At 37.4% G+C, this 11,909-nt stretch overlaps 1 protein-coding gene across 6 annotated transcripts in view; it reads left to right on the forward strand.

The window, feature by feature from the left end:
* MDN1 (MDN1, midasin homolog (yeast)) overlaps positions 1 to 11,909 on the forward strand; it is a 104,279-nt gene that overhangs the window by 87,627 nt on the left and 4,743 nt on the right. For 5 of the 6 annotated variants that reach the window (XR_774228.1, XR_774229.1, XM_010565680.1 and 2 more), the window contains 13 exons: positions 495 to 630; positions 1,237 to 1,559; positions 1,832 to 1,993; positions 2,364 to 2,465; positions 2,621 to 2,822; positions 3,465 to 3,638; positions 5,069 to 5,226; positions 7,084 to 7,173; positions 8,094 to 8,209; positions 8,839 to 9,013; positions 9,657 to 9,730; positions 9,822 to 9,936; positions 10,926 to 10,989. Coding sequence is in view for 3 of the 6 variants with exons in the window: in XM_010565680.1 (XP_010563982.1) it covers positions 495 to 630; positions 1,237 to 1,559; positions 1,832 to 1,993; positions 2,364 to 2,465; positions 2,621 to 2,822; positions 3,465 to 3,638; positions 5,069 to 5,226; positions 7,084 to 7,173; positions 8,094 to 8,209; positions 8,839 to 9,013; positions 9,657 to 9,730; positions 9,822 to 9,936; positions 10,926 to 10,989 (1,891 nt within the window). In the remaining 3 variants the exon portion in view is untranslated. Of the gene's footprint in view, positions 1 to 494; positions 631 to 1,236; positions 1,560 to 1,831; positions 1,994 to 2,363; positions 2,466 to 2,620; positions 2,823 to 3,464; positions 3,639 to 5,068; positions 5,227 to 7,083; positions 7,174 to 8,093; positions 8,210 to 8,838; positions 9,014 to 9,656; positions 9,731 to 9,821; positions 9,937 to 10,925; positions 10,990 to 11,909 lie in introns of those variants that run through there. The other variant, XR_774230.1, reaches the window with a different exon arrangement.

The raw sequence follows: 11,909 nt of genomic DNA on the forward strand, positions 1-11,909 counted from the left end.
TTGTTGGCACTAACCTGAACTTGTAATGGCTGCCAAAACAGGCTTTACACTGAATTGATGTTTTGATGGACAAAGCTTAAAAGTTCTTGTTCTGTTGTGTTTAGCAACAGAAACATCTTCAGTCAGTGGGACTCATCCCCAAAATCTGTATACAGTGTGCTTGAAGATTCTGCACAGTGTGCAAGAGTGCATTTACCATCTGCAAGAGTGCAGATTCTGTTCAGAATCTTTCAGCTAGGAAAATCAGATTCTGAACACACTGTTTTGAAGAAGTAACAATTTATGTAAATGCATTTGCCGAAATTAATCTTTTTCTGCTATTTATACATGAGGATGTGTACCACTGGAAAGTCATTTTTAACTGATCAGAATGTAATACATATCCAGTATTTCTGTGTCCTAGAGAATGCAATAGTATCTTATTTCTCATCTTTGCCTTTCTTCCTACTTTTTACATACCTGTTATTTTTTTCTCCCCATTCTTTTGCTGACAGCGTGAGTATGATGAGAATGAAGTAGATCCTTATCGTGGCCAGCAAGAAAAGCAGCCTGAAGTTGAACCTTTGGACCTTCCTGATAATTTGAACCTGGAGAATGATGAGAAGAGTGATGAGGAGGAAGAGGATGAAGGTACAGCTGAAAATCTCTCTACAGATTCCCAGATGAAAGCCAAATGGAAATAGGGAGGAACAGTCAGTAATAGGCTCTTTTTCTCCATAGAAAGAAGAGAGATGGTGGTAGGATTCTGTATAACAAGAATATGCAAATTCATTTCTGTGTATCAAGATACCAAATTCAGGCTGGATAAGAGCTCAACATTACAGCATTTTCCTTTATCTCCCTTTCATGCACACTGTGGAGCAGGCTTTCTCATGTTATCCAAGCGATACACCCTAATTTATGCTAGAAGCTCCTTATTTCATTGTTCAGTTGCTTTTGTGGTTTCAATTTTTTCCATGATACTTAGAAGCATTTGTACTCAAAGTCAACTGACCCTCAAGAATATTAGGTTAAAGGAAGTTAATACGAATCCATCCTGCTGTATTGTTACAAACCAGTTGTGACTTAAAGAAATTACCTGCTATAGAAAATCATAGATTCTATGTATAGAATTCTCAGTATTTTCTTTAAGATTTTTTTGACAGCATGGGCAGTTTTATTCCAAGTATCTGTAATATTTACTGTCTCTGTACTTCACTGAAAACTTTGTATACCTTTCTGATTTTTTTAATCCAGAAGAAGAGAATGCTTTTGAAGTAGATGAGAAACCTGTTGATTTAAGTGAGGCAGAGAAGATGGAAGAACAGAATTACGAGAATACTGGTGAGACAGAAGGAGATGATCAAGATGCAGAACCAGCTGAAGAAGGCATTTCTGAAGATAAAGAGGAGGAGGAAGATGAAGGGGACAAAGATGCTGATGATCAAGAAGAAAATGCAGGGGACACTGAGGATGCAGCAGCAGAAGAGGAGGAAGAGTCACCACCACCTGATGAGGAAAAAAATGAATCTGCTAAAGATAAGGGAATCCCTGCTGCTGACCAAGGCCTTCAACCTCAGGTAGAGAGTAATACATAAAAGAAGCCCTTTTTTTTTTTTTTTTTTTTTTTTTTTAATTTCCTTATACAAGACTTAAATGGATGTGTTCTATGATGCTCTGAAACAAATTTGACATTGAGTAGGTGTAATGTTAGTGAGAATCTTCATTGAGATAACAGAGACGTGCTTGCTATTAAACTGGTGTATTTCTGTTATCTGTATTCTGGTTACCTCCTTGGCCTTCTGTTTTCCAGTGTTTTTTAGAACATGAAAATAAATTGATGTTCTTTCAGGAAGAAGAGGGTAAAGATAATTCAGAGATGGATGAACAGCTCCCTGAGCCTGAGGAAAGAATGGAGCATGAAACACAAGGGCAGACTGGGCAAGAAAACGTGCAGAGTGACAGTGCTGTTGAGCTGGCTGGAGAAGCTTCCGAAAGAGACCAGTCTAAAGAGGTAAATTACAAGGAAGTGTCCTAGTTAAAAATGCTGAACTTGTTAACATGTTTTCAAGTTACAATCAAGCAATAGCTGCCATGTTTTTAAGAATTGTGTCTAAGATTCAATTTTTAGAACACCAGTTACAAATTCACTGAAAAACCATATACATAGTTTCATAGTAGTGAAAACTGGTGGTGAGTTTAGCCTAATCGTTGAGCTGCAGATCTGTCTTGTCTGCTTTCCACAAGAATAATACTGACAGTTGTGAGCCGTTTGTCATTCACAATAGAAGGTAGCACAGCATTGCAGTTTAACTTCTCAAATTTGTCTGCAAGAGTTGCTAAATCCCTTTTCAGTTACTATTGCAATTTTTTTGGTCTCTCAGGAATACGGAAGTGGAGCTTCGAGTGCAAATCAATCCGAAGGCCATGAATCCACGCGCATGGCCCGTATGGCTTCTCAGAAGCAAAGCAGAAAAAATACCCAGGTTCATGTCTTCTTTTCAAATTTTTTATTTTTTTTATTTGAATGTCTTAATATTAACCAGCAAATAGGCAGTTTCTCCTTGTTAGAACTTTTGTTCTAATCAGTGTTTGGTTGCACCTGACTTGAAGTTCATGGTGTTAATTTGTTCTTTTTCAGAGTTTTAAGAGGAAACCTGGTCAGGCAGACAATGAGCGCTCAATGGGAGATCACAATGAACATATCCACAAGCGACTGAGAACCATAGAATCTAGCAGTGAAGCAAAGCAGAATACAACTCAGCCTAAACAAAATGTGGAAGAGGCTGATGCATTTGAACATATTAAACAAGGCTCTGAAAGCTATGATGCACAGACATACGGTACGATGGTATTTCTGGGCGTAAAGAGTTGTCATTGCAGAATCAAATCCTGAAGTGCTCCTATTTACTCCAGTTTTTCCCAGTATGTTTTTTAAAGTTACGTTTAACAATCCTTGCTTTGGTTTAAGATGTAGCACCATTTTACTACAATAAATGCTACTCTTTTGGCAATTAGGTTCAAACTAATGATAACACTTTTGAAAACACCAAATTGACTCATAAAAATGGATTTTAGTTTAATAAACATATTTAAAATCTGTTCCCTTCAAATCTTACTTCAATTATTTTGAAGCCCAAACTGCTACCACACATGCAAAACATTTAGGATAACACAACAGGTTCTTTATTCTGTATCAAACAAATTTCTCTCTCTTTAAAAATAATCCTCTAATCTACATTTAATTAAATAAGTTGCTTTCTATTAAAGTAACTAGTCTATTTTATTCATCAGGTTTTCAGGGCAATGACACAACATGGCACGGCACAGTGAAAGATAAAACTGAGGTTATGAGACAATAGCTCAGATCTTTTCTGAAGTTCACTAAAACTGACATGCAGTGGCCTCAGAGTGTGACCTTTTTTTACAACTTCACTACCTTTGCTTCCTCCTTCCACTTAATACATATTGTTGTCTTTATACAGATGTAGCTAGCAAGGAGCAAGAGAAACCTATTATGCCTCTTGAAGAAAAGGAAGAGGGAGATTCTGAAGATGCAGCTATGGAAACAGAAATGCAGAGCAATGAGGATCTCAGAGCAGTAGACACAGAGGAGCTGAAGCCAGAAAAAAAGAAGTCTACTGCCACTAAAACTCCTGGTACATTAACTTAAAAAACATTATAAATGTATGCTGATGTGCATCTTTAAATGTATATGTAGGTGTTTATATTTGCATGTAATGGATGTGTATACATTTTATAAGACTAAAACATCTGCTTTTAATTGACTTTTCTGCAGCAGTATTGTTACTCCTGCCTGGTAACCAGCATTAGCCTTTACTAAATTGGTTGGGTGACAGAGGGATTTGCTGTTTTCTTTCAAGTCAATGGTCTCTAATCTTTATCCACTTCTTTGAAGAAGTAAAAAGCAAACACTGTCCTGCTGTTAGGCGCAATGCCAGTTCACTTAATTAATTGGCATGTAACAGTGCATTCCAGTGTCACCGGTATCAGCACTACATAACTCAACTTCTTTTGTGTGTAACTTCTGACAAAACACCAAGAAGTTGAGGAGCTGGTCTGAACAACATCTGGTGAGGTATCTCTGAAGTGTTACTGTCTCACTGCTTTCTTCCTTAAGTGGGAATGAAACAAAACAAAACTGAGGTGCCCAACAGAAAAAGGCTATCAGATGCAAACAGTTGGTAGATGAGAAGATCATAGGTCTGACTTGTCAGCCACGTAGCCCACACAAACAAAATAAATAAGCTGGATATAAGTATCTCTTGCTAGTTGGAACAGAAGTATTTCATTTTGATGAATCTAAGTAAATGACACCATAGCTTGGAATTTTGAATGGTTTTCTTACCAGGCAACAAGACAGCTGTCTAGAGAGGGGAGATGAGTTTTACCAGCCTGAATTCACCTTCTTGCCTCTCACTCCCTTCAGTTTTAATTTCTTCACTTAAATCTCTTGCTAGACTCATTAGCTTTATGGTACAGACATGCATGTAATCAGTCTATTTGTTTTTCCACATGATTCTGTAACAGTATCTTGTGAAAAACTAGGATCTTTGAAACAACTCCTACAATGTTATAGTTGTTTTTTTTTTTTAGTGTAATTCTTAAAAAATGAGTTGTTAAACAATGTAGTGTAGTAGAAACAATAATAAAAGAAAATATTTAGTCCATTCCTAATGATGGTTTTCTGAATGTTCTCAAATTGCTTTGTACCTCCTGTCACTCTGTCAGAGAGGCTATGAAGCTCAAAAAATGTACTTCACCAATGGAATTTTCAGATGTTAAAGATCTGTTGGGTAATATTTTGTTCATTTGGCAAGAAGGTTATGAGAGAGAAAAAACAGTTTGCTTATGGAAATGCATAGTTATCTATTCCAGTGAGTTGCAAGGTCTTGTGTTCATCCTACTCCTAGAACTGATAGTCTTAAGATTTGTGCACTTCTCTAAAAAAAGCAATGTCTGGGTTGCACTACAAAGCATGTGAGACACTTTGTAAGAGTCAAGATATAGTATTGGTTCTCGTATTACGTGTGACCCACAAAGTTAGTAATTAGTTTTGTGATTGTAGGACCAGGTGAGGTGGAGCCAGAGATCCAGACTTTTGACTCGGAGGATGTCAATGACTCTACAAAAGAAAAGCTACCAACAGTGACTGAAGAGAAGCCAGAGAGAAGCAAGGACTCAACCATACATACAGCCCATCAGTTCATGATGGGCACTCCCCAGGTATGATACCCAGTGTGTCTTCTTTTGACTACAGTAGTAGAAATGGTCTGTTTTATTTGACCTGTGTTAATGAAACTCTGTGAATGCAAAAGTTTAGAATTACTTTCATTCAGACAACTCAGTAGCTTGCTGTTCTTTAATAGCAGAATGAAAAGTAACAGATAACCAACTGTTGTATATGCAGCTGAATGATGACTTTAATATGACAAGTACTCCCCGTCCTTATGTGGGAGGGTCTCATCCTCACTCTTTGTAAAATAAAATTTTGTTTTTCTATCTGTCAAGAACTGTTTTGCTTAGACGAATCTGCTGATCAAATGCTTGGGTAGAGTGGAATGCAATGGGCAAGGGTGTGTGGCCTGAAGATAAAGGGTTCAGAGCGATGAGAGAGCTAGGCATCTGTCACCTTAAAACACCATTGCAGACAAAGAATTCACCTCAGTTAATTCATCACAATCTATTACTTCCTCAAAAGAACCTGACTGCAAGTATTATAGACCCCTTCTGAGCCTTTTATGAATGTCTCAATTCAAAAAATATCATAGCCTAGAAAAACCTAGAGCTTCATGTAACATTCATAGTCTCCTAGTGCAAACTGTTAGCTGTGAAAAAGCACATTCTATCATAAAGAGCTATGGCATAGAATCAGTTGATGGTAGACAACCAGCTGATAAAGAAAGAATATTTTCAGTGTCTGTTTTTTCAGAAGTATTGACCTTTCATGCTTATAATGCTGTGTCCCGAGTATATACTTGGAGAGTGATATTTTACTGTTTCTGTGAACAACACAGAAAGGATTGTGTGCCAGCTATACCTGATATTTCCATCTTAATGCCAAATGTGGCAGCTCTTTGGAAAGAGGCTGCTGAATGCAAGAGTGTTCTCCTGTTGTAGAATAATAGTTAGGTGCCTTTTTTTTTTGTGGTTGGATTTTGTTACGGGTTGGGTTTTTTTCTCAATTGACATGCAAAACCTGAAACAGGAGGGGGAGCTCTTGCAGCACCAGTTAGAAAGGGAGAAACGTTGCAGGGGGAAAAGTGCAAGTTCTCACCTTTCAGCAAAACAAAGAGAGAAGCAGCCCCCTCCATGCACATTCTTCCTCCCTTCCTTAAACCTGCAGTACGTGGCCAGAGGGACTGCTGCTGCTTCTTGAGCCATGAGAAGTATTGGTACTGCTGATTTTGTATTCAAAGACTTATTTTTCTTAATCCAGTAAACCTGCAGGTTATGGAGACCATATACTACTGTTTGGCTAAACTATAGTTTTACAAGTCAGGGGCAGAAGTTGTCACTGAAAGCACAACAAAAGTTGAAGAAGTGTAATAAAGCTTAGGTGTCCTTTAACAGAATGGCTTATCAAATAGTATTTGCTGGCAGGTAAAGAGGAAGATGTCATTCAATTCTTTTAGTGGTTTGAATGAAGCTTTTAAAAAATATATAGTTAAGGGAAGCATATTATATTTTGGAAGATACTAGAGAGGTAGTATTCAATAGTTTGATCTCTGTTATACTGTTATTAAATCTAGTGTTTATCAAGATAATTTCATTGAATTATCTTGAAGTTCTGTATATGATTATTTTCTGTGTCTATCATAGATGTTCCTAGTTTTGTTTCTTTGTGTTGATTGTGTCATAGATGCAGGTATTTGTGGGGAGGTATTTATCCTTCCTGTACGTGGAAGCTATTAAAAAAATGGAGATTTAGAATCTTAATATAATTTTTTTCAGGGATTTTTTGTGTCTAAAAGATTAAGAACAATGTATTTTTACTTTTTTTTATAGTTTGCTATAGTTTGGGAATCACCAGATGGGTGAACTTATTTTTCTGTCTCATAAATCTCATAACTACACTTCTAGCACATCGTTAGAGATCCTGAAGAGCTAAGAAGGGAACTTGAAAGGCATTTGGAAGTTTGGCAGACGCAGCAGTCTGGAACTCCAGATGAGGTTTGTGATGTTGTTTTAGTATAAAACTGTCATAAGAATCTTTTATTGCATTATTTCATCTTGGTTTACTGCTGAAGCATTGAGGAAGCCAAGCAGGCTGGAATCTAAATATTCAAAATTGCATGATTTAGGTGCTATTCTTGTTGTTATGTTCAACTTGTTCTGAAAAAATTTATATTATTCTTAAAGCTGGATGATGTTTCAGATCTTGTTTTGAACATGCTGTGTGCTATTTGCAGAAAGTTACTCTGTCAATAATGACTTCTAAAACTTGCATAGTTAGAAACACTTTTCTCAGTCCCGCCAAGCTCCTTCTATTTTGATTTGTCACCTGCAGTTAAGTGCTGGACACCACTTTCACAAAATTATGATCAACAGAAACTGTCTCCTTCAGTTGCAGTGGTGGAGTTTGAGATAACCAACAGCAGAATCAGACTATGATACTTGCTCTGACTGTCCTAGTCATGAATTGTAAACTATATTTGGAAGTAATTCCTGGATGAAAATGCTGGTGTAGAGGCTTAACAATTTTGCTGAATTTTAATTAATTTTAATTTTTGATGGCCAATAGAGAACCTAGCAGACTTTACACTTTGCCTTGCTGTAATACCAACTATCAGATGGTGGCCATTACAAGATTTTCCTGTATCAACAGCAATGCCAAAGTAGCTTTGTGTACTTCTAAAGGAATTATCATTGCACATTGCAGCTTCATAGCAGCAAGGAGCATCCTAAGTTGAATGAAAATTTTCAGCTTTTTAGAGTGCTTACAAGACACCCTCACAGTTTCAGCTAATAGTTACCTACTCCTTGGCCCTTAGTACGCTGAGGTTTGTTTTCTTTTTTCAGGCAGTGCTTCCCAACTTTTTGGTTTTTTCATAATTCACTTCTATTTCTTTCTGTGATGTATGATGTTTTAGGAGAAGGAAGCAGCACAGTTGTGGCAGAGGTATTTAGTACTGACAGCTCCTCTGTCACAGCAGCTTTGTGAACAGCTACGACTCATACTGGAACCCACTCAGGCAGCCAAATTGAAGTAAGTTGGGTCTTTCTGAGGCTTCTAGTTTCTTTAAACTCCTGGTCTTAGGGGGCTTTAACCTCTGTACAACTGCAGCTCTACACTGTTCTTACTTTACAGCAATTATTCTTGTTTGCAAATGCATTCATTTTACTTTTGTATGGGAACACTAGGTTATTTTATGAAATGTAAATGTGATATGGTAGTAGGTACCCATCCTGAGGATATTGCCTCCTATTTTTTTCTTCTGTGCAACAGATGATCAAACCAACTTAAACACATGAAGTGCAGTTGAGTCAAAGATTATGTTAAATGTCAAAATGTTTTATGTTGTTTTTAACATTGACTTTTTTTTTAAGAGATCTAGACTTGTTTCATACTGTAGGAGTCTAAATTCAAGGTCTGCCTTCCATTTTAGGCACCTAGATTTAAGAACTTCTTTTAAAAACACTGAATATCCATCTTGCATTAAAAATGTGAGGTTTTTTTATCTATACCTAAATATGAATATTAGAACTACTAATTTTGTTTTTATTGTATTTAACAAAATTTTGTTATTTTGGTGCATATGATGCATAGGCCAGAATTTCCAGAATGAGATATTTGCTGATAATCCCTGTCACTGTGTCTTTTTTCTTAACTTTCAGAGGAGATTACAGAACAGGGAAGAGACTGAACATGCGCAAAGTGATTCCATATATTGCCAGTCAGTTCCGAAAAGATAAGATCTGGTTGCGAAGGACCAAGCCCAGTAAACGACAGTACCAGATTTGCTTGGCTATTGATGATTCCTCTAGTATGATAGACAATCACTCTAAACAGGTAACATAAAACCTTGGAAGAGGTAGGAAGAAACTACCCATTGTTGATGAGTATGTCAGCTGCTGACTTGTTTCATACAGAGGTGGTGGCTGTTGGAAAGCCTGACTCTGGTGATTCTAGAGCAGCTATTTTTCTGGTCCATGTGCTTGAACTCTTTGTCATGTCATGCTTAAGAGATTTGTTACTAAAAGATCAGTGAAAGTTAGCTGAAAAGAGAAGATGTTAAACTTGTTAGAGGTGTACATATCCATTGGAAAATTATTTTTTGTAGCCTACAAAAGGCCAAAACTTGCTTAGCTATGCAGTTCACTGGAGGATTAAATATTAGTTCATCATAGCTCACTTGTAGGGTTTTTATTTATTAAAAATGAGTGTTTCCTTCTAAGTAGTTATTTTGGTGTTTATTTCATTAGCCTGCCTAAAGTGGTATCTCTAAATCAATCAGCTGAAGCCCTCAAGTAGAACTATCTTTATTGCAATGACTATCTTGCATAACAATAACAGGAAAAAAAGATAGGAAGTCTCTTCGTTTATTTTACTAGAGGATAAAAAATAATTTCAGTAACATTCTTCATATTTAATACCGAGCTGTGAGTAAAACTTGGAATATCCTATTTTTTTATGTAACTTTTTTCTTTAATAGCTTGCATATGAATCCCTGGCAGTTATTGGAAATGCACTGACTCTTCTAGAAGTGGGACAAATTGCTGTGTGTAGGTGAGTTTATTTGAAATCTTCTCTTCAAGACTTCAGAGCAGAATGTAAGTACCAGGTTCACACTGTTGTAATTTTTTCTTTTTTTCTAAAGCTTTGGAGAGACTGTTCAGCTGCTGCACCCATTCCACGAACAGTTCAGTGACCAGTCAGGAACACGGATATTGCGTCTTTGCAAATTTCAGCAGAAGAAAACAAAAATAGCCCAGGTACACAAGAATGCCTCTAGGGCAACAAGTCTGCAAATCTTTTCCAGACAAGACATCAGCAGCTTCGTGGTTTCATGATCACTTTGTAATGTTTACTGGTTGTTTATATTTGAAAGTCTGATAGGTGGTTAGATAACAAAGAGAGAGAATGGTCACAATTTTGTAATAGTAAGAGTGTTTTCTCACTTGTACTTCTGATGTACGCCACTTTTAAGCATTCATCTTTCTCTGTTTGTATTGGGTCTTAAACAGTATTTTGGCTACAAGCTATCAATCCTACTCTTGTCTGTACCCTATTGCTATATCCCATCAAAGTTTGTGGGAATTCAGGGGGTTTTCATGCCATGGATTCCACTGTAGTAGCAGTAGGAAGAGCTTTGTATGTTTGTCAGGCTGTAAGTTTGTCAGACTTGACTGATTCCTGAAGAAAATAACTTTCTGTAGTAATACTTCCTGTATGGCTGCAAAGTTTTCTTCTTTTAGGAAGATTTTTGCACTCTTACCTTTCCAGACTTGGATAAGATTTTCCATTAATAGTAAATGCAAAAAGGGAGACCCAAATAGCTTGATGGTAACCTTGTAAATGCCAAAATTGGGAGGACTTGACAGTTGATGTCCTTAATTTTAATGGGGAATATGTTACTAGATACTTCTGTTGCAAGTTGAAGCCAAAGAAGTTCAACCTAGAAATAGGATGTATATTTTTTATTATGTCATTAATCACTTGAACAATTTTTGATGGCTTTGTTAGCATTGGACAAATTTTAAATCCAGATTGAAGGCTTTTCTAAACATTCTTTAGTTCAAAAACACTTCCTAAATTTGAAGCAGGAGTTAACATAGGAAAATGCTAAGGACTGTGTCTGTGTAGGTGGTCAGACTAAACCATCTTGGCATTTAAAATACAGAAATGTGTTCTTTAAAAATGCTACCATTATTAAGTTTATTATTTTATGAAAACTTAATCTCCTTATTTGTTTCCTCTACAGTTTCTAGAATCATCAGCAAATATGTTTGCTGCAGCACAACAGTTGTCTCAAAATATTAATCCAGGTAAGCTTTTTTTTTTGTTATTATGCTTGTTGCCATGGCAGCAGAATGCTCACTACAGTCCCGAAACAATATCCTGCCAGAAAGACTCCTAGCACTGAGACATCACTTGCATTAGGGCTTTGGGTTTTGCTCTCTCAAAAGGAATACTTGGTTGAAATTTAGGTCAAAGCCCAAAAGACACCTACCTCATATTTGTCACTAATTCACTGAAATTTCATTTAAGGCTTTTTAAAAAGGCACACCTTAGCTGCTTCCCTTAGGTCATGTTTCCAGATTGTGTTTCAGTCCTAGACACTGCCTGCTTTAGAGCATCGTCCAGCTTCCTAGTGACCTTGACTCCCTAGACACTTCTGCTCTTGCTGGAGAGCTTGATTTCTGGAGGTATCCAGAAGCACACTGTTCTGAGGAGGATAAGTGTTTGCCTCCTACCTGTCTTTCACTGTGGTGCAAATTTAGGTCATGAGCTGCTTGAGTTTCCCAGAAAAGCTGGAAGGCTTGTTACTTCACAGCTGACCCACAGTTAGTCTAAAAGGCTGCTTTGTGCTAGTTAAAAGCTTGTCATGATGGCACCCATATTTTTAAAAAGTTCTTGTTGAAGTACTCTAAGAAATGGATAATCTGGGATTTATAATCCACAGCTGCTTTGCCACAGGGTGGCCAGGCTGTTGGAATATTCTGAGGGGGAGCAGCATCCAGTCCTGTTGAACTAGGCTGGATGCAGCAGCAATCAGCTCCCCAGAATCAGGGAGCTAGCAAGAGAAAAGGCAGTAGGATACATCATCTTTTTTTGTAAAAAGACCAAGCCCTGTCACATTTGGGGCCTGTCTGCAGAAAAGGAGGAAGTATTCTGCATGCCTCCCTAGCCACTATGCTGGGGGGGGGGGGGGGGGGGGGGGGGCGGGGGGGGGGGGGGGGGGTTG

This window comes from Haliaeetus leucocephalus, unplaced genomic scaffold, assembly GCF_000737465.1.
Source record: "Haliaeetus leucocephalus isolate CR32 unplaced genomic scaffold, Haliaeetus_leucocephalus-4.0 Scaffold195, whole genome shotgun sequence".
Lineage (NCBI taxonomy): Eukaryota > Metazoa > Chordata > Aves > Accipitriformes > Accipitridae > Haliaeetus > Haliaeetus leucocephalus.